The sequence below is a fragment of the Lipotes vexillifer genome, unplaced genomic scaffold (assembly GCF_000442215.2).
Source record: "Lipotes vexillifer unplaced genomic scaffold, Lipotes_vexillifer_v1.1 scaffold278, whole genome shotgun sequence".
Taxonomy (NCBI): Eukaryota; Metazoa; Chordata; class Mammalia; order Artiodactyla; family Lipotidae; genus Lipotes; species Lipotes vexillifer.
The window spans coordinates 5645431-5668470 of NW_006769677.1; the positions used below are offsets into that span (position 1 = coordinate 5645431).

General features: G+C 38.2%; 1 protein-coding gene across 1 annotated transcript in view; it reads left to right on the forward strand.

Moving 5' to 3' along the window:
• Positions 1-8024: 8024 nt before the first annotated feature.
• The window catches only part of PRKD3 (protein kinase D3), a 67692-nt gene continuing 52676 nt past the window's right edge, over positions 8025-23040 (forward strand). The window contains exon 1 of the mRNA XM_007445787.1: positions 8025-8868. Within this exon, the coding sequence (XP_007445849.1) occupies positions 8581-8868 (288 nt within the window). The 5' untranslated portion in view covers positions 8025-8580. The remainder of the gene's footprint in view (positions 8869-23040) is intronic.

Consider the following 23040-nt stretch of genomic DNA (forward strand, 5'->3'; position numbering starts at 1 on the left):
GCTTCGAGCTCGCGAGGAGACTACAGCTCCCGGCAGGCCCCGCGCCGACCGCGCGCCCCCGCCCCTCGCGCGCCCCTGCCCCCCCGCCCTCGGGCCTCAGGACGGGACGGGGCGGAGGGAGGGACAGAGGAAGGGGTGCCTGCAGCGGGCGGGATCCTGCGAGGCGCGTGAAGCCTCGCTGGCGCCTGGTCCGGGACCCAGACGCTGGCGGGCGCGGAGTTTCTCACGACCGGCGGAGCCCGCCTCTGTAAGTAGTCGCCTCGGGGAGAGCGGAACAGACACCGAAAAAGTTAGCGCCGCAGCGGCTGCCGCTTTGTTCTCCCGGCACGTCGGGTGAGGCGGCGGCGGCGGCTGCAGCCTCCCCTCCCCCACCCACCCGCACGCGGCGGCGGCGGCGGCGGTGGCGGAGGGACTCGGATCCCGCGCGGGGCTGGGCGGCGGCCGCCGGGGTTGGGCGGGAAATTGGTAGAGCGCGCGGCGGGAGGAGCGGGCGGTGGGCGCCGCTCTGAGCGGGGGCGCCGGCGCTGCAGCCAGATGGGGCCAAGTTCCGGCGTGGGCGCCGACGCCAACTTGGAGTCGCGCTCCGCCGGCGACCACCGCGCCCGGCCTCTCGGACCCCCAGTCTCTTACCGGGTCCTCGCAACTAGCTCCCAACGCCAGGTTGGCGACATTCACGCTGACGAATTTTGGATGAGCCTTTCCCTTTTCTTTTCACCACTTTACCTTGTACGCGTCGCAAAGAGTGAGTCGACGGCGCTTAGAGAACGTAAGCCCCCACCCCAATTTCCTGACTCTTTAGTTTTGCAAGTTGCGGCGTAGCTCCGAGTCGGTCTCATCCCCGGGAGGGTTTTCTTAAGACGAAAAACTGAGGAGCGCGACTGCGTCTTTGAGCAGTAAAAATAACTCCATACTATTCGATTGCCTGTTGGATATTTTATTTGAAGTCATCGCAGTCAGAAGCATAGGCCTTGCCGTGTGCAGGCACGAGTATAAATCGAGCGACAGCGTGTGTGAGAGCTGCAGACTTTTCCATACACAGATTGATGGCTTGGACGTAACTGTCTCTTCAACCACACCCATCCCCACCGGAAATAAGACTATTGGTGTCATCTTTGATTAGGAAGGATAAGTTACACCCTGAACTGCTACTTTGTTCGACACAGCCTTAATGAGCTGTAGAGGCAAATGAAACGAAAACTTTTAAAATACCGTAATTTGTACCCTAGAAAACGTTAGCGTGTTACTTACTCTTATACTGTTTCTCCTTTGTACTTAATGCTGCAGTTACCAAAGTTTTAGCGGCTATGATTTTCTTTAGATCAAGCTTACTTAGTAAATTTAAGGCTGTGAGGACACCTCTGGATTTGTGGCTGAAAGCATCCATAAAGTTCCCCGACCGAGATCTAGCCCAGTTTTACTTAATAAAGGAACCCTTTCCTCCTTCCGTTTTAGGATCTGTATTCAGAGCTGGCATGGACATTCAGCCAAAAATGAAGTTACAACTTTTATTAAAAGTATTTAAAACGTGTCACAGAAGCCTTCATGTTAGGTTTTGCTTCGGTAGGTAATGTAGATGTGGTCAGCCTGATCAAAGGAACTTGAATATTTGACAAGCCAGTTTTCCATCCTCAGTTCTATAATTTGGTATATAGCTTTTAACTTTTTAGGATGACTCAGATTCAAGAATGTTGACTGGTTTATTATCTTGAAATGAATGTTTTAAGCATCTCAGATCGTAGTGAGTCTTTTAAATATATAAATTTTAGAAGCTTTCAGTTTCATGAGGTGACGTCTTTAAAGTAGAAATTTCTCTCTTAGTGGATTGCTTTTAATCTAAAAACTGCCATGCCCCCCCCAAAAAAAGAGCTTAATAAATCAAGTTCTTGGATATTAAATTTTTTTAATTATATAAGAATTGGAAAAATCTTATACAGAAAAAAAAGAATGGTCGTTTAAATGCATGTTTCTTAAGGGACATTTTGTTCTCATTTTTAAAAGACATTCTAAAGTTGATGAAAATATTACCATATTAGAGTTAATTGCTCATTTTAAAAAGAAACTGATTTTACAGAACTTGATATTGGGAAATTATTAGCTAGTACAGTTTTTAATTTGATTTATTAATAATCATGCTTATGATTCATAATCTGTGCAGATAGTACTTTGAGTCTCTGATTATGTAATTCAAATTGAACGTGTGTGTGAGCATTTTTGGAGCAGTTGTCTCATTAATGAAAAAACTTGAGATAGTGTACTTAGGAGATGTTTTAATTTTAATTTCAGTGTAGAAGAAGGTTTTCTCCACTTGTGTGATTAGTTTATAGTGGCTGTATGTAAGAAATTGCTCATTGGCTATGAGTCAGATTTCTCAGATACCACTGGTGCAGAGAGAGGTTATGAAGATACATCAAGCCAAACGTAAATTTGTACAGCATCACCAGACTATCAGTCCGTAATCTGGTTACTGGATAAACTTTTCAGTGCCTGAGCAGAGAGCAGACTTGGTGTGCTCTCTCTCTATTCTCTCTGACATTGGAAAAGACTGAGATTCAAATACCTCTGGTCTAGATGAGCTGAATTTTACCAGCAACAATTTAGTTGAATACTGAGCTTTTAGGAGGAAAAGTATTTATATTAATCTAAGGTAATAGTTACATTTTTGAAAATATATAAGTAGTTGTAGGAATTGCTGGAAACTATGATTTTAAAAACCATCAACAAAGTTACTTGGATTTTTCATACAATATAAAAGCAACATCAGGATTATTAAGCAAAGTCAGGCCTGTATCAAGGTAGAATATGGATAATAACTTCAGGACTCTGGTCAGTATTGCATTGAAAAAGGCCATATGCTTTTTGTACATACTAAAAGAATACAGTACATATCAACAGGAGAAAAAAAGACCCGCATTCATTAGCATACCTAGCACACAAAACTTAATCGAACCAGGAAAACCTGTTACTGGTAGGGAGTCATGGTAAATATTATGCTATTCTGAATAGGGAAAGTGTTTTACTTCTTAACTTTTGCATTTAATGAGTACAAAAGGGACACTGGCTACACTAAATGATGAGCTTCGTTTTGAAGTATTTACTAGCTGGATTTGTTTTGTCTTCCGGAATCCTCTTTGCTTCTCTCTCTGCTTCCCTGACTCTTACTTATCCTTTGGTTTTAGCTTCCTTAAAGGTGCCTTGCCTGTGAACCTCAGTTGAAATTAGTTCCTCTCAGTATACTCTGTCATACCACTTTTCATGATTTGTAATTGCCTTGCTATTAATGTGAATATTTGTTTAATGTGTGTGTCCCATATCACACTATAAGCTCTGGAGAGAGCAATAGTCCTGTCTGTTTTGGTCACTGCTGTACAACCCGAGTCTCTCATAACAGTCTAGCAGATAATAGGCACTCAATAAATATTTGTTGAATGAAAATGCTGCTGTTAGAGCTTCTTATAATTAGAGGCTTTGCTAAGAAATGAGATAATGTATATGTAGGGGGAGTTGAGGGAGAGGGAGAGAAAGGGTAGATCAACTTGTGATGTTACCGTGAAGTAACCCTCCGTTAAGTCACCTAACCTCCAGAGCCTTTATTTTTACCTTGTCTGTAATAATAGGGCAGGTTGGGCTCAAGATTCCTTTAAAATGCCATCTTTTGATTCCATTCAGCAATAGTGACAATTTCATTTGAATGAAATATGTGACAGATAATTCCCCCAAAGAATATTTGAGATGTTGCAAATAAACGTATTAGAAATGCTTGCCAATTCACAGCTATTAGCAACAAACATATCTAATTGATTTATGAATTAGTATGATGTACTATTGTCTCAGATTTCTGATTGAAGCATAAAGACAAAATTAGAGTTGTTAGATTTTTTTTTTTTGATATTTAGTCTTAATATTTTGCACCCTACATCTTGTTGCATCTTACAGATCAAATCAAGGTTCCACAAAGCAAAACAAGGAGAGGGAAAACAGATGGGATGAGTGGGCAGAAGCTAATATGACAGCTCACTTAGTTTCTTCTATTTGTGTTCATGCTGAAACTGTAAAAAATATTTTTATGCAAAAGTGTAACATAGTTTATTAATAGTTATCGATCATTCTGATAGTTGATTGTAATCATAAGACAGTTACTGTTATTTGGCTAATATTAGCAGGTATTATAAAATGGAAATTTAGTGGGAAAATATCCATCACAAATAAATTATTCTTGAACACAGCAGTGTCTTGTATTTTGAAGTATTTAACCTGCATACAGTATTATTCATAGATATTTGACTCACCTTTTTATGACAGTTGTTCAGCTTTTTGAAACTGCTCAAGTCAGGTATTTTAAGGACCTCATTACCTCATGAGAAAACCTGTTGTAGATTGTTGTTAGGTTGGTGGTGGTGAAGTGAAGTAGTATAAAGAACATGGGCTTTGGAGTCAGGGAAACTTTGGTGTGAATCCCAGTTCCATCACTTATTAGCTGTGTAGTCGTGGGTAAGCAACAATTCTGAAAGTCTGGTTCCTTTTCTGTAAAGCAGTTAAACAAATTTCCTAGTGTCATAGCAAGGATTTAATGAAGTATGATATCTCAATTTCAGTGTTTAGTATGAAGTAGGAGCTTAATTGTTAATTCTTTCACCTAATTACTGTGAAAATTGCTAAAACTTAGCACTTAGGATAAGCCAGGTACCACTGTAGATATTGTACATGCAGTAGCGCAGTCCTCATAGCTGTTATCTTCATTTTACCTCTACCCTCTATCTACCCTCTACAATGATACTGAATAAAACCAATTATTCTCTGTTAATTTCCTAATCTTATGTTTGCACTGTGTCTACCCAGTAACACAACTCTTTGGGTGTGTGGTGTGAGTAGGGCTAACACTTCATAAATGAATACATTGTTATCAATAGCAAAAAATAAATAAATCATCCATATAAAAATGGGGAGAAAAACCAATTATTCTCTTAACATCTTTTCAAATATTTGAAGACTATTATTCTGCTTGGTTGTGTTAAGCATAATTTGTCACATGACATTGTTTTCAGCTTTATCCAGATATATACTCTTTATTATTTTTTTACATCAGTATAGCTCTTAAAAGTGTGGACTGTAAAAATGAATACAGTGGTAGCGTATGCTGACTAGCAACCAGTATGCTGATTGATGCTAATGTGTTCTCAGGGTCCTGGGAGTTTATGTTTACGTTAGTTCTTTTAGTCACCCATTATACTAGCAGCCATTATTAAACTCTTGGTTGATAACACCTCTAATGAACAGGTTCTTCTCCATTTCTATATTGCACATTTAACTTTTTGAACTAAATGTAAAGCTTTACTCTCATCATTGTTACAGTTCACTTGAATTTTAGTTTATTTCTCCCAGATTGTACAATCTGAGGATTTTATAAGCATGTCTTCCATGTCTTTATTATCTTATAAATAATCAAAAACAATATAGGGCCAAGGGCAGCGTTCCAGTGCACTCCCCTAAAGGCTTCTCTAAGTTGATACAGAGCAGCAGACTTAACCAACTACACTAACATCTAACTCATACTCAAACAACGTATTTACAAAAATAGCATGGAATATCATCTTGAAAATTGTTTTGGCCAGAATACACTAATTTTTTTTCTGGCTTTGCTAATTGTGTGATCTCTGGCAAGTACTTTAAGCCAGTTTTCTCAACTATAAAATGGGTTGTTGTGAGGATTAAGTGAGGAAACACATATGGAATGCTTAGAATGGTGTCTGGCAGATAGAGCTCAATTACTGTGAGTTATTATTTCCTCCGTCTAAAAAGGCCAATAACCCCTTTTTTAAAAGGTGTAAATGTAGCTGATTTGGCATTCTGTTTGAATTCATGCTGACTTCTAGTGATCATTATATTGTAAGTATTGGAAAACCATTTGCTTTCATAATCTATCTCAGATTTGACTAAGGGTTAATATTAAGTTTATATGTCTGCAGTTTCTGAAATCACTTCCCCTCTCCTCCAGCCCACAAACTGACCCATCTCCAGGCCATGACTGTTTCTCTCTTTCTGAGCTCTTTCTCCAAGATGATAGGAGTCAGCTTTGTGATTGCAGTGACTAATTGCTTTAGCAATGTGGAGTGCATTGTATCTGAACCCGAAGACTTGCACTTCCATAAAGATGTGTTAGTCCCTCGTATTCACGAGGCTCAGGTTTCAGTTCTCAATACTCTTCTACAACTTTAGTTTAAAAACTCAGAGAAAGTAAGCAAAAGACAAGTTGAGCAATTGTACCTTCTCAGTGTGCTCTCTCAACCTTAACATCCTCTCTGAGCGGTGATTCTCTCAGTTCCTTGTTCTTTCAGAAATGGTATGTGATTGTGGAGACAGCACTTGGTAGGAAAGTATGAAACTTGGGTCCTGATTCCCACTCCACCTCTTAATGGCCATTTGATGCTGGGCAAGTTACTTTATCTGTTTTTGCTTCCGTTAACTCATCTGCAAAAATAATAAATAATATTTGCCTTGTCAAATTCCAAAGAGATATCATGAGATAAAGCGTATAAAACATTTACAAGATGTTAAGTGCTGTACAATATAAAATGGGTTAAAATTACTTATCTGAATGTAGTTCTGAAAGCTTTGTTATCTTTAAGCAGTTTTTTTCTAAGCCATACTTTTTCTGGAACTTGCTCATTCCTAATACTATATCTGTATGTTTTTGCTCTTCTGTTATGTTCATCCTCATTTATTTAGCCCCATTAACTACTTTCCAGAGTCATTCTGCAACCACATTGGATGCTTCAATCTTTTTTATCATTAGACTTGTTTACAGGTATATGGATGGAATTTAAATTGAAAGATCCTTCTCTTGTGAGCCATTTCACTTAGCCATGGGGTCGTACTTTTAGTTTTTGAACTGTCCTTATGTAAAACTGTGATACATATGTAACTGTGCTTAGTGTTCTCTTTTTCACTTTTAGAAATTTTTTATGACAAGGTCGCTTTTTCCTATGTTCCTGGCTTAAGTATGTCTTTTACACTTCTTTGTGTGTCATATAACTGTGTTTAGTATATGCTTCCTTAGTTTTCTGAAAGAAATCTGCTTAGATTTAAACTTTTAATATAAAAAAGAATACTCTTGTCTGTGTTAGGGCAGTATTGTACATCTTTTGTATGGCCAAGTGGTACTTTATTTCTATGACAATGTCAGTTTTACTTTTCTTTTTTGTCCCTTCTGTTTTTGTCATAACTCAGTTGTGTATTTGTGGAATAAAAGTGTTTGACCTTCAAGTTTTAGGTATTAGTGAGGAATAGCAGGGTTTTGTTTTTTGTTCTTTTTTTTTTTTTTTTTTACCAGGAGGCTCTCCCTGAAATCATGGGCTCTGATAACTAGACCCCCCCCCAAAAAAAAGGCTACCCATTAGGATTTATTGGTGAATTATAAACATACAGCCAAAACATATCATTTTAAAAAAGCACAAGGATTCTTTTTTTTTAAATTAACTAATACATTTTATTTATTTTGGCTGTATTGGGTCTTCATTGCTGCACCCGAGCTTTCTCTAGTTGCGGTGAGTAGGGGCTGCTCTTCATTGCAGTTGTGCGGGCTTCTCATTGCAGTGGCTTCTCTTTTTGTGGAGCTTGGGCTCTAGGTGCGCAGGCTTCAGTAGTTGAGGCGCACGGGCTTCAGTAGTTGTGACACGTGGGCTCAGTAGTTGTGGCTCGTGGGCTCTAGAGTGCAGGCTCAGTAGTTGTGGCACACGGGCTTAGTTGCTCCGTGGCATGTGGGATCTTCCTGGACCAGGGCTCAAACCCATGTCCCCGGCATTGGCAGGCAGATTCTTAACCACTGGGCCACCAGGGAAGTCCCAAGGGTTCTTGCATTTTTAAAATAATGTTAAGTGAGTATAAAATATTAAAAGTTTCTAAAAAATTTCTTCCAGGCTACCTACATTTCAGAAAGCATCAACTTTTCTCCATGGGCCCATTCACCAAGTGGAATATGCCTGTACTATTTTAAAAAGCCTTTGTGCTTAATCCTGGAAAAATTTGCTCCTCCAAAATGAAAATGAGGACATTTGAGAAGGTGATTTAAGGTGTGGACATTTGAGAAAGTGTCCCATTAGACCAAGGAACCAAAGGATAAGTACTGAATAGACTAATCCTAAACACTTCTTATTTTTTAAACTAGGAGGATTTTATTTTGACAGAAAAACAACTTTTATTCATTATGTATTTTCTGAAATTAAAAGAGAGAGACAAGAATAGACTTAAAAGAAAATAGATGAAGATGTTTAGTAAATAAACAATGTCAACGCTCTTCTGATGAGGATAATTCAGCGATGTTAAATCCTTTCCAAAACCCTGGTTGTGGTCCTAAAGACAAGACTCTTTGATGGGACTGATATTAAGGGAAGTGGGACCTTTTGTATATTCAACTCACAGTTGTAGAACTTGCCATCATCAGCATGAGTGGCTTAAAAGAGGAAATAAAGAAGCTTTCAACTAAATCTGAAAGTACAGTCATTTTTTTACCACTGTGATTTTAAGGCCTCTTCATAACCATTGAAAAAGAATTGACAACTGTTTTAAAAGATTAAAGAAAGGCAGATGTCTGCAAACAATTCTCCTCCATCATCCCAGAAGTCTGTAATACCTGCAACTCTTCCTGCTGTGCTTCCAGCTCCTTCTCCGTGTTCAAGTCCTAAAACAGGACTCTCTGCGCGACTCTCTAATGGAAGCTTCAGTGCACCGTCACTCACCAACTCCAGAGGCTCAGTGCATACAATCTCATTTCTACTGCAAATTGGCCTTACACGGGAGAGTATTACCATCGAAGCCCAGGAACTATCTTTATCTGCTGTCAAGGATCTTGTGTGCTCCATTGTTTATCAAAAGGTACTGTGCATGCTATTTATGTCAGTAGTTTTTCTAAGTTAATATTGTTTCTACTGCTTTTCTATAAATTATACATGCAACAGTGAGTTAACACATATGGATCAATCAGTTGTTTATATCTTAATTCTGAGCATTGGGAGAGAGTCCTAATAGACTAAAAGCCTAAAGTCTGAAATTTCAGAGTCTAACAGCTGGAGCCTATATCCAGGCTTTAAAATACTGCTTATTCAATTCATCTCTTTAAGAGCAGGAAAATCAGTGTAAAGTCAAGAGGACTTAAGCAGTCTCACTTGTTTTCAGAGAAAACAGTCAGGAGGTAGAAGGCACAAGGCATCAAGGGGGCTTACCAAAAGGATGAGACACAGCTGCTGCTGAGTCCAGGTCCATACCTCGTTCTTCCTTGGTTCCCTGTATGCTGCCCTTTTGTATACCCTCTTTGTCCCCTTTAGATCCTGGATTTCACCTAAACTGCCAGAGGACCACACTCTCTCTGTCTCTTAAAAATTAGGTAAATGAGCTGTAGTATATATCAGAATAGAAGAAAAATTTTAAATTGAGGGTGATTTTATTTTGCTTCCAATCAACTCACCCCCTGCCCTGTACCATACCATTTTTTAAGGAATCTTAGCTAAATTTCTTTAATAATCTTGATTTGATGCATGAGCTGGTATGTTCTATGTTATCATAAAACTGTATATAAGTAGTATGAATTGGTTACATTTTCTTTTTAATGGACCAAGCCTATGTTTCAAACAACTTAGTATACTTTATGTTTTAAAAATCCTATCAGTAAGATTAATGTGTTTGGATAATGCTCCTCGTCTTACTGTTTTTGTTTCAGTTACTTATGCTTTACATGGTTTGTCATTATCTTCTGATGTAGAAGTAATTAACAGTCAAAAAAATGTTATGTGGTTTGTGAAAATGTCTCCTGTGTGTTAATAGTGACTTATCTATTTAAATGTGACCAAAAGTAATTTTAGGTATTCTTTTGTAGATCTGTAGAACCATCTTTGTGTCTTTAAGTATCTTTGCTTTTAATTTCCCTTTCATTAGATGGTAACAGATGTTTTAATAAATATTTTTGCAACTAGGTTTTTAATTTAATGGTAAGATTTTAACTTAAATACAATTTGTAACTTTATTGTCTCTCTTTTTGTGAGCCCATAGAAAATCATAACTAATGTTTTGGTAGAGTCTATATTATTCAGTTTTCAACCTTTGGAAATTTGACTTAGTTCTTATATTTATACAGAGGCATACTGATTTTCTACAGGATCATTTTAGAATTAATGTTACTTCCTCATTAATATAGATGTGAGAAGTGGGTCAGATGGGTCAAGTTCTTGGGAAGCTAGATTAAAAATCATAATCTATGAAAAATTCTAGTGAAGCCAAGGAAATAAACAAGATATGGCTGAAGAAAAGATAATTCAGGGTGAACTTTATGCAAATATAAAATAGAATTATTGATTATGGAGATAGCCAGCATAAAATGAATATCATGGTGAACTGAATTTGAATCAATATTGTAGTGATATGGGGATGTGTTTGGCAAAAATATAAAACATGTATGTGACATAATCTTATTACACACTCCTTTTGACATGTGCTAGAATCCTAACTGTTATTTAAGTGTAGTGAAAAAGAGTATTGAGCTTGTAACTAGGTCAGCTGTATTGTTTTTTGTTTGTTTTTGGCCGTCCCATACGGCTTGCGGGATCTTAGTTCGCCAACCAGGGATTGAACCCAGGCCCTCAGCAGTGAGAGCACAGAGTCCTAACCACTGGACCGCCAGGGAATTCCCAGCTCTGTTGTTTATTAACTGCATAACTTTGTGTGATTTGACTTCTCTGGATTACATTTCCACATCTATCAAATGATTGAGTTGGGATGATTTGTTTTTTTTTAATAAATTTATTTATTTTATCTTAATTTTTGGCTGTGTTGGGTCTTCGTCACTGCATGCGGGCTTTCTCTAGTTGCGGCGAGTGGGGGCTACTCTTCGTTGCGGAGCATGGGCTTCAGTAGTTGTGGCACGCAGGCTCAGTAGTTGTGGCTCGCAGTCTCTAGAGCACAGGCTCAGTAGTTGTGGCGCACGGGCTTAGTTGCTCCACGGCATGTGGGATCTTCCTGGACCAGGGCTCGAACCCGTGTCCCCTGCATTGGCAGGCGGATTCTTAACCACTGCTCCACCAGGGAAGCCCGAGTTCGGATGATTTCTAGTGTGTAATTCCAGCTGTGAAATTCTGAATCATGTAACCTAAATTTGTCTTCACTCTAGAGACAGATAAAGGAGAAAGGAATTTCAAGGAATGATCTACTCAGGTCCTAACTGGAAAGAAATCTTAAGGGAGCCAACTCAGATTCTGGGGTTTGATAGAGAGGTTTCATGGATCCCTAACTCACTTGGGAGATGGAAAAAAACATGTCAGAAGTTCTTTTCTTTTTACATTCTCTCTTAGATTCTTGCTTGCTAATCAGTTACTTCCATTACCTACACATGCATAGCTCCAGGTTAACTCCCAGGACTCTGATGGGCACACCTGCTTTTCTTATTTCTGTTCTTAGTAAATACATTTATCGAATCTTTTAAAGATAGAGCACTGGTTAAATTTTAAGAAGTAGATTAACCAAATGTTGTCCCTTCCCTCAAAAAGCTTATAGTCTGGTAAGGGAAACATTTACCAGAATAAAATATGAGAAGTAGAAAGTAAAGTTAAAATAAAAAGTGCTCTTCTCAGGTTGATAAAAGATATGAAAGACTTCATATGAAATGTAATATTTCATCTGATACTTAAAGAATGAGTAAGATTTCAGTGATACGGGAGGTAAGGAGTACATACCAAGGCAAAAAAATCAGGATGAGCAAAGATATGGGAGGGGAAAGGAGGAAGATTATAATTGACAACATTTATTGAGTACCTGCTGTATGTCAGGAGCTTCGCACACCCTTTCTGCTTAATACTTGCAACAAGTTTTGGTGCATCTCACATAGTTAATGAGTTTTTTTTTTCTTGTGATGAGAATTTGTAAGATCTGTTCTCTTAAAAATGTTCAGATATAAAGTATTGTTAACTGTAGTCACCATGCTGTACATTACATTGCCTGAACTTACTTATTTTATAACTAGAAGTTAATACCCTTTGACCACTTTCACCCATCTCCCCACCTTCTACCCTTTGTCTCTAGTAATCACCAGCTCTGGTTTTTCCAGATTCCACATATAAGTGAAATCATACAATATTTATTTTTCTCTGCTTGACTTATCTTAGCATAATGCCCTCAAGGTCCGTCCATGTTGTTGCAAATGATAGGATTTCCTTCCTTTTAAGATTGAATTGTGTGTGTGTGTGTGTGTGTGTGTGTGTGTATCACATTTTCTTTATCCATCTGTCGATGGACACATAGGTTGTTTCCACATCTTGGCTATTGTAAATAATGATGCAATAACATGAGGGTGCAGATTTCATTCAAGATAGTGATTTCATATCCTTTGACTGTATACCCAGAAGTGGAATTGCTGGATCACATGGTAGTTCCGTTTTTAATTTTTTGAAGAACCTCCATGCTGTTGTTCCATAGTGCCTGCACCAATTTACATTCCCATTAACAGTGCACCAGGGTTCCCATTTCTCCACATCCTTGTCAACATATGTTATTATCCTTTTGACAGTAGCCATTCTAACGGGTGTGATGTGATACCTCATTGTGGGTTTGATTTGCATTTCCCTGATGATTATTGATGGAAAACTTTTTCATGTGCCTGTTGGCCATTTGTATGTCTTTTTTGGAAAAATGTTTATTAAGTTCCTCTGCCCACTTTTAAAAAAATAAATTTGATTTATTTTATTTTTGGCTGCATTGGGTTTTCGTTGCTGCGCGTGGGCTTTTCTCTGGTTGCGGCAAGTGGGGGCTACTCTGTTGCAGTGTGCGGGCGTCTCATTGTGGTGGCTTCTCTTCTTGCAGACCACGGGCTCTAGGTGTGCAGGCTTCAGTAGTTGTGGCACACGGGCTCAGTAGTTGCGGCACACGGACTTAGTTGCTCTGCAGCATGTGGGATTTTCCCAGACCAGGGCTCGAACCCGTGCCCACTGCATTGGCAGGCAGATTCTTAACCACTGCACCACCAGGGAAGCCCTTCTCTGCCTATTTTTTAATCTAATTGATAGGTGGGTTTTGTTTTGTTTTGTGTTGTTTTCTTTTGATATTGAGTTATTTGAGTTCTTTATATATTTTGGATATTAACCCTTGATCAGATATAATATTTGAAGATATTTTCTCCAATTCCATAGGTTTCCTTTTAATTTTTCTTTTTTCTTTTTTGCAGTACATGGGCCTCTCACTGTTGTGGCCTCTCCCTGTTGTGGCCTCTTCCATTGTGGAGCACAGGCTCTGGACGCGCAGGCTCAGCGGCCGTGGCTCACGGGCCCAGCCGCTCCACGGCATATGGGATCTTCCCGGGCCGGGACACGAACCTGTGTCCCCTGCATTGGCAGGTGGACTCTCAACCACTGCGCCACCGGGGAGGCCCCTCCTTTTCATTTTTTAATGGTTTCCTTTGGTATAGAGAAGCTTTTAGTTTGATTTAGTCATACTTGTTTATTTTTGCTTTTGTCGCCTTTGCTGTTTATGCCAAATCCAAAAAATCATTGCTGGGTTTGATGTCAAGGAGCTTACCCTCTTATGTTTTCTTCTAGGAGTTTTATGGTTTCAGATCTTATGTTCAAGTCTGTAGTCCATTTTCAGTTGATTTTTTGTGCAGTGTAAGGCTGGGCTTCAGTTTCATTCTTCTGCATGTGGCTCTTCAGTTTTCCCAGCACCATTTATTGAAGAGACTGTCCTTTCCCATTGTATATTCTTGGCTCCTTTGTTGTAAATAAATATGTATGCATGGGTTTATTTCTGGGCTCTGTTCTGTTTCATTGATTTAATGTGTCCATTTTTATGCCAATACCATATTGGTTTGATTACTGTGACTTTGAAGTGTAGTTTGAAATCAGAGGCATGATGCCTCCAGCTTTGTTCTTCTTAAGACTGTTTTGGCTATTTGGGGTCTTCTGTGGTTCCATACAAATTTTAAGATTGCTTTTTCTATTTTTGTGAAAAATACCATTGGAATTTTGATAGGAATTGCATTGAATCAGTAGATCATTTTGGGTAGTATGGACATCTTAATATTCTTTCAGTTCGTGAACATAGAATATCTATTTATTTGTGTCTTCTACAGTTTCTTTCATCAGTGTCTTACAGTTCTCAGTGTATAGGTTTTTCACCTCCTTGGTTAAATTTATTTGTAGGTATTTTATTCTTTTTGATACACCTGCATGTGAGTTTGTTTCTTTTTTTTTTCTGACTGCGTCGGGTCTTAGTTGAGGCATGCGGGATCTTTCGTTGCTGTGTGGGGGCTTCTCTCTAGTTGTGGCATGCAAGCTTCTCTCTACTTGTGGCATGCCGGTTTTTCTCTCTCTAGTGGTGGCGCGCAGACTTCTCTCTAGTTGTGGTGTGCGGGCTTCTCTGTAGTTGTGGGGTGTGGGTTTTTCTCTCTCTAGTTGTGGTGCACAGGCTCCAGGGTGCATGGGCTCAGTAGTTTGCGGCATGCAGGCTCTCGTTGAGGCGCATGAGCTCAGTAGTTGTGGTGCACAGGCTTAGTTGCATGTGGGCTCTTAGCTCCCCGACCAGGGATGGAACCTGCATCCCCTGCATTGGAAGGCGGATTCTTTACCGCTGGACCACCAGGGAAGTCCTGAGATTGCTTCTAATTTCTCTTTCCAGTAGTATGTTATTAGTATATAGAAATGCAATTGATTTTTGTATATTGACTTTGTATCCTGTGACTTTACTGAATTTTTAAGTTAATTTTAACAGTTTTTTTGGTGGAGTCTTTAAGCTTTTCTATATATAGTGTCACGTCTTCTGCCATTATACAGTTTTGCTTCTTCCTTTCTGATTTGTATGTCTTTTATGTCTTTCTCTTGTCTAACTGCTCTGACTAGGACTTCCAGTACTATGCTGAATAAAGATGGTGAGAGTGGACATCCTGTCTTGTTCCTGATCTTAAAGGAAAAGTTTTCAGCTTTTCACCATTGAGTATGATGTTAGCTGTGGGCTTGTTAATATATGGTCTTTATTATTTTGAAGTACGTCCCTTCTCCACTCACTTTGTTGAGAGTTTTTGTCATGATGGATGTTGAATTTGGTTAAATGCTCTTTCTGCAACTATTGAGATGATTATGATTTTTATCCTTCATATTGTTAATGTAGTGTATCATGTTTATTGATTTGTGTGCGTTGAAACATCCTTTCATCCCTGGAATAAATGCCACTTGATGATGTGTACGATCCTTTTAATGAATTCAGTTGGCTAACATTTTGTTGAGGATATTTATGTATATGTTCATCAGGGACATTAGGCTGTAATTTTCTTTTCTTGTAGTGTCCTTGTCTGACTTTATTATCAGGGTAATGTGGGTCTTGTAAAATGAGTTTGGAAGTGTTCCTTCTACTTCTGTTTTTTGGAAGAATTGAAGAAGGATTGGTATTCTTATTTAAATATTTGGTAGAATTTACCAGTAAAACCCTCTGGTTCTGGGCTTTTGTTTGTTGAGAGGTTTCTGATTACAGATTCAGCCTCCTTACTATTAATTGATCTATTCAGATTTTCTGTTCCTTCATGATTCAGGATTGGTAGGTTGCATATTTCTAGGAATTTACCTACTTCCTCTAAGTGTCCAGTTTGTTGGTGTGTAATTGTTCATAGTAGCCTCTTATGATCCTTTGTATTTATGTGTATCAGTTGTAATGTCTTCTCTTTCATTTGTAATTTTGTTTATATGAGTCTTCTCTCTTTTTTTCTTGTTAAGTCTGTTAAGTCTGTATAAATGGTTTATCTTTTTTAAAAACCAGCTCTTAGTTTCATTGGTCTTTTCTGTTGTGTTTTTAGTCTCTATTTCATTTATTTCCACTGTGATCTTTGTTATTTCCTTCCTTCTACTACTTCTTGTTCTTCTTTTTCTAGTTCCTTGAGGTATAAAGTTAGGTTGTTTATTTGAGATCTTTCTGTTTTCTTTTTATTCTTTTTCTTTTTCTTTTTGGCTGCATTGGGTCTTCGTTGCTGTGCACAGGCTTTCTCTAGTTGTGGTGAGCGGGGGCTGTTCTTCGTTGCACTGCGTGGGCTTCTCATTGCAGTGGCTTCTCTTGTTGAGGAGCATGGGCTCTAGGCGCATGGGCTTCAGTAGCTGTGGTTCGTGGGCTCTAGAGTGCTGACTCAGTAGTTGTGGCACACGGGCTTAGTTGGTCCGCGGCTTGTGGGATCTTCACGGACCAGGGCTTGAGCCCGTGTCCCCTGCATTGGCAGGCGGATTCTTAACCACTACGCCACCAGGGAAGTCTTGAACATCTCTTTGAGGGGCACAATTCAACAGTCCATTTCAAAATAATTTTGTATATGGTAAGATAAGAATCAAACTTCATTTCTTTTTGTAGGACATCAGATTTTTCCAGGACCATTTGTTGAAAAGACTATTCTTCCCTTACTCAATTACTTTAGTACCTTGGTTGTAAATCAGTTGACCACATATATCTTGGGCCATTTCTGAACACTGTTTTGTTTTATTGACTTATGTGTCTGTATCCTTAAACTAATTCCACATTGTCTTGAATTCTTTAGTTTTATAAAGACATGATGTCAGGGCATAAATCCTGCAACTTTGTTCTTTTTTTCGAAACTATTTATCCCAGTTTGCGTTCTTTGCATTTCCATATAAATGTTAAAATCAGCTTGGTGACTTATACATAAAAGCTTACCAGAATTGTGTATATCATTTTTTATCTATTTCATGTTTTTGATGCAGTTTTAAATGTGGTTTTTAAATTTTCTAATTTCTTTTTTTTTTTAAACATCTTTATTGGAGTATAATTGCTTTACAGTGTTGTGTTAGTTTCTGCTGTATAACAGGGTGAATCAGCTGTATGCATACGTATATCCCCATATCCCCTCCCTCTTGCGTCTCCCTCCCACCCTCCTTATCCCACCCCTCTAGGTGGTCGCAAAGCACCCAGCTGATTTCCCTGGGCCATGCAGCTGCTTCCCACTATCTGTCTATTTTACATTTGGTAGTGTATGTATATCAATGCTACTCTCTTACTTCATCCCAGCTTACCCTTCGCCCTCCCCATTTCCTGAAGTCCATTCTCTACATCTGTGTCTTTATTCCTGGTCTGCCCCTAGGTTCATCAGAACCATTTTTTTTTTAGATTCCATATATATGTGTTAGCATACGGTATTTGTTTTTCTCTTTCTGACTTACTTCACTCTATGACAGACTCTAGGTCCATCCACCTCACTACAAATAACTCAATTTCGTTTCTTTTTATGGCTGAGTAATATTCCATTGTATATATGTGCCGCATCTTCTTTATCCATTCATCTGTTGATGGACATTTAGGTTGGTTCCATGTCCTGGCTGTTGTAAATAGTGCTGCAATGAACATTGGTGGTAAATGTCTCTTTTTTTTGCAGTATGCGGGCCTCTCACTGTTGTGGCCTCTCCCATTGCGGAGCACAGGCTCTGGACGCGCAGGCTTAGTGGCCATGGCTAACGGGCCTAGCCGCCCTGCGGCATGTGGGATCTTCCCGGAACCGGGGCACGAACCCGTGTCCCCTGCATCGGCAGGCGGACTCTCAACCACTGCGCCACCAGGGAAGCCCAATGTCTCTTTTTGAATTACGGTTTTCTCAGGGCATATGCCCAGTAGTGGAATTGCTGGGTCATATGGTAGTTCTATTTTTAGTTTTTTAAGGAACCTCCATACTGTTTACCATAGTGGCTGTATCAATTTACATTCCCACCAACAGTGCAGGAGGGCTCCCTTTTCACCACGCCCTTTCCAGCATTTATTGTTTCTAGATATTTTGATAATGGCCATTCTGACCGGCATGAGGTGATAACTTCATTGTCTTTTGATTTGCATTTCTCTAATAATTAGTGATGTTGAACATCTTTTCATATGCCTCTTGGCCATCTGTATGTCTTCTTTGGTGAAATGTCTATTTAGGTCTTCTGCCCATTTTTTAACTGGATTGTTTGTTTTTTTGATATTGAGCTCCATGAGCTGTTTGTATATTTTGGAAATTAATAAATGTCTGTTGTTTCATTTGCAAATATTTTCTCCCATTTTGAGGGTTGTCTTTTTGTCTTGTTTATGGTTTCCTTTACTGTGCAAAAGCTTTTAAGATGTTTCATAATTGAATAAGTAAAGAAAAGAATCCATATGAAGCAGTATAGTATGGTAGTTAAAAACATGAGTTTGCAGATCAGTAAAATTTGGGTTTGTCTTTACCACTTACTAGTTGTGTAACCTTGGTTTCTTATCTGGAAAATGAGGTTAAAAATAGTACTAATTTCATGGTTTTGTGTGTGTATGTGTACGTGTACATTAAATGATATATTTATAAAACGCTTAGTCCAGTACCTAGCACATAGTAATCACACAGTAAGTGTTAGCTTAGCAATAATATTATTTATTAGTCTGATCTTTGTGGCTTCTAAACTAAACAAACAAGCAAACAAACAAAACTTTAACCACACTGTACTTTGGGATCCTTTCCCTTTTGAGAGCTTATAAGAAACTAGTGATCCAGAAATAGCTGAAAGCTACTACCAGTTAAGTTTATGTTAACTTTTGGTTTTCTCCTTTATGGAATATACATTTGTGTCATAATCTATTTTCTACTGTGTATAAGACAATTGATTCCTTTCTTGATCTGTATGGATAAATTCTTCACAATTTCATATTAGCTCTACTAATGCTTCTTTTTATTGATGCAGAAAATTGGAGGTTAATGATATATCAATTCTGTGGTTTATTTAATCTTCTGTTCTTGGTCTGTATGTGTGAGTTTCATGTGCAGTCTTAGCTCCTGAAAACCTGTGACTTTTGTCTTCAATATTGTAATATATTCCTCAGGGGATTAGTTTCTTTAGATTAATGTGATTATAGATGTGATTTAAGAATCATATAATTTTGAGTTCAACTGATTTAACTAGTTAATTACTATTGTTGAGCAGTAAGTGAGCAAACATGCTTTTTCTATATTTCTATACCCTTAGGCTATTACATCTAATATAATGGAATTGAGATATTCCTTATTGTATGAATATTCCCAAGGACTGAACTGCCAGAAAGAGCCTATAGAGCAACTATAAAGGTATAGGGAGAGGAGCGTTCATTGAAACTATGTAAGATCTCTTGATATCACAAGAGGGACATGAAAACTAACCAAGAGTACATAAATATTTCCATTAGGGAAAAAGTGATTAAAAGTATTTATTGATAATTATCTTAAGAAATAAATGAATACAACTACAAATAAAATTAAAAATTTTTCTGAGATATTTAAGAAAAAGGCTTTGTGAAATAAATGTAGTATCATGTTCCTGAAAAGGAAGACTGATAGTATATAATTTTTACTCCCCAATTTAAATTATTTTTTCCATTCAGATTGTTATTGGGATTCTTTTTACTCTGACAGTGTTTTTCTAAAGTTTATCTGGGAGAAAAAGTAGTCAAAAGCATTAAGTTAAAAATCTGAAAAATAAGAGAGAAAGGGAAGAGAAAAACTACAATAACTGAAACCAAATACTGCTAAAAGCAGTAATAGATCCATGGTACATTTTAGGTACATGCCAAGGGAGGCATGAGAAAAAAAAAGGAATCATTTTTCAGAAATTTGTGTTTAGAAAACTCATTCAGCAGTTGAAGGGCCATAAACATTAGACCTCCACTTAATACCTGACACCAAGATAAATTTCAGAGGATTTAAAGGTTACATATGAGCATTCAAAACAAAGGAAAATTAGAATAAATTAGAATTGAATATTTATCAAACTTATAATAGAGAGTGGGTATTTCACTTTCAAAACAATAAAAGGAAACAAAAGGGAAAAGAACAGTTTGCAGATTTGAATATTTCAAGTGTAATATTTACATATGTAAGAATAATAAAAACAGAAATAAGATGGGGGAAATACTACAACAAGTATTATATAAAGTTAATATCTCTTCTGTAAAGAGCTCATATATTTGTAAGAAAAACACTGGTCTCTAAATATTTGGTCAATTGATTAAAAAATATATTTCACAAAGACATTAAATTAGTAAATAAGCATGTGGGAAAATGTTCAAAATAGTAGTAATAAATAAACATTAGGTATTATGTGCTCAATTAGGGGAAAAGTGTGATTGGTATTTCCATTATAGGTCAGGGTATGGCAAAACCTCATAGAAATAGAGAACACTCAATGATTCCAGGCTTATAAAAGTTAAAAACTGGATCAATTTCTGACTAACACAGATAATATAAAACATACACTGAGATTTTTTCCCCCCTCAAAGAATATATCTCTGTAGCCAGCAAATCATTGATTGTTGAACTTCGCTTAAAACTTGGATGTGGGGCTTCCCTGGTAGTGCAGTGGTTGAGAATCCGCCTGCCGATGCAGGGGACACGGGTTCGTGCCCCGGTCAGGGAAGATCCCACATGCTGTGGAGTGGCTGGACCCGTGAGCCATGGCTGCTGAGCCTGCGCGTCCGGAGCCTGTGCTCCGCAACGGGAGAGGCTACAGCAGTGAGAGGCCCACGTACCGCAAAAAAAACCCCCAAAAAACTTGGATGTGACCAAAAGTGGTCACTCTTTGAATTCAGTCCAGTTTCATGACACATCCTGAGGGTGGAGTGGGTGGAGTTTCTTTTGTTGTTGTTGTTGTCTTTAGCTTAAGCCAAAAAGTTAGCTTTCTTTTTATGAAAATTTGAAATGCTTCCAACATTTATGTTACATTGAGATTGGTTCTGTTTTACTCCTCTTTCTATCCCTCCAACTGTCTTATACTCAGTAGACATTTGTTAAAAGACACATTCTACCTGCTTTTACTGCTAAAAACATGATACTGCAATTAATCTGTGGTGCTAATTACTTCCCTTGATGAAATAACGTATAGTTAGAGCCACAAAGAAAAAGGAATGAGCCGATAAGCACCAGTATTCTTTTCCATCCTGTGTCATGTATCAGCACCTTAGTTTTGTCCAGCCTGCTCCCACTAGTTTAGATGGTCAGATATTTAGTTTCTAGAGCTCTTTCTGGGATTGTGCAAAAGGCCAGGTTCTTCTAGAAAACTCTGAAATTCGCTAACTTATTCACTCTGAGAATACCAGTGAACTGCATCCTTATTCCTTGTAAGAATGTAGATTAGGACAATTTTATTGGCAAATACTACAGCCCCAGTATCTAATTTTAACATATAAGATTAAATTAAAACAGTAGGTCTTAACTGGGTTGACACCCCCACCACCCCCCTCGCCAGGGAACACTGGGCAGTGGCTAGAGACATTCTGTTTTTGTTGTCTCAGCTATAGGGAGAGGAAGTGCTACTGGCATCTAGTGGATAGAGGGCAGGGAGGCTGCTACAGCGCATGGGAGAGCCCACCTGCCCGGCCCACCCCCCATCCCAGCAAAGAATTATCTGGTCCAAAATGCCAGTAGTGCTGAAGTTGAAAACCCTGAGTTAAACTATATAGAAATAGAGTTTATGAGTTTGGAGGAATCGAAAACTTCTGTAAGTAATATTGTAGTGTCTTAGTAAATTAGTGATAATCAATGTCTTCTAGATGTGAATTGTAGCTTGAGAGCTTTAAAATAGGATTTCCAGTTTGGCTTGCGTGTGTTTGTTTTAAGAATATTACACAGTTTCCATTATGAGTATGGATATAGTTAAACAGTGGAAGGAAGTTTTTAACCTGTGTATATTAGATTTCTGTATCTTCATATTGGTTTATAAAGCAAACTTAACAACACACGGAATCTCTGCCTTCTAGGAGTTTATAAGCTGAAGGGAGTGTTTTTTATACTGATGAAATCCAAAGAACTGGTAGAACTGGCATTCAGGAGAACAAGAAGGCAGACACTCGGAGCAGTAGGTAGAAGTGGGATTGAGCCAAGCAGAAATTGGCTGATCAGATCTCTACTAGGAGGCCATGACCAGAGAGAGAGCCAGATTACAATGAGCAAATCAAAACTGAGGGAACATGCGTTGCCCATCTAAGAAGAGAGTGTTCATGCATGGATTCCCAGTGTCAAAATTATATTAGCATTTAAATCCGTTCTGTTATTTTTTGTTATTGGTGTGTATTTTAAAAAGATAATAGTAATCCAGGAGAGAGGTAACAGTGTTTTCAAATCAAAGAGACACATGCAGGTTAAGATTTTGATTCTGTAACTTTCTTATTTTTTGTGATTATAGATCCTTTCTTCCGTCATTTGACTTCTAATCCTGATTAGTAATGCAAGGGTCATAATACCTACCTCAGTGTTAAAATATAAAGCCCTTAATACATCGTCTGGCACATAGTTAGTACCTTCAAAATAGTAATATTCATGGTTTTAAAATCTCTTGAAATCTGGAAAGATCATTGATCCTGTAGTGTTTTTAAAATTTTAGTAAATACCAAAGCATGTATAGCATTCATGCTATACACGTGACAGTAACTTTGCTTTACTCTTGCCCTTTGATTTTAGTATTTAGCATATAACAAACTTAAAAATAGAGTTGAAATATTCACTTAATAGAGGAGTGGGGTTACTTGTTTTAGGAATTTTTAGGAAATTAAATGAGATAGCCTATGTCAAGTGCTTTGCATAATGCTTGATGCATAGCAACTTTTACACTCAATGAATGTTAGCTTCTTACCTTGCTTTCACATTGCCAAGAGGCTTAGAAATACCACTATAATGCTACTGCTATTGTGTTTGCTGAGTGAAGATAGTAGATGTAATTGGAGTAGGAGAGGAAATTGGCAGACAGCAATTCATTTTAAGCTATAATGATGTTTACTGAAATTGAAATGATTCTAACTAAAGCTGACTGTTTGCTTTTAACTGATTTAAAACATTTGTTTTTAGTTTTGACCATTTACATGACACTAGACCTGAAGGCTCTTTATGTATCCTAATTTAGGAGGATTTTGGTCTATTCTTTGACTGAATACATTGTCTCTGCAGACATGGTGTAATTTTCAGGTCCTGCCAAAATAGAGTGAAAGCCCCAGCTGTATTTTTTGTGTTCTAGAAACCAGTTGTCATTCTCTGTCCCCCCCCTGCCCCCACCGCCGCCCCCC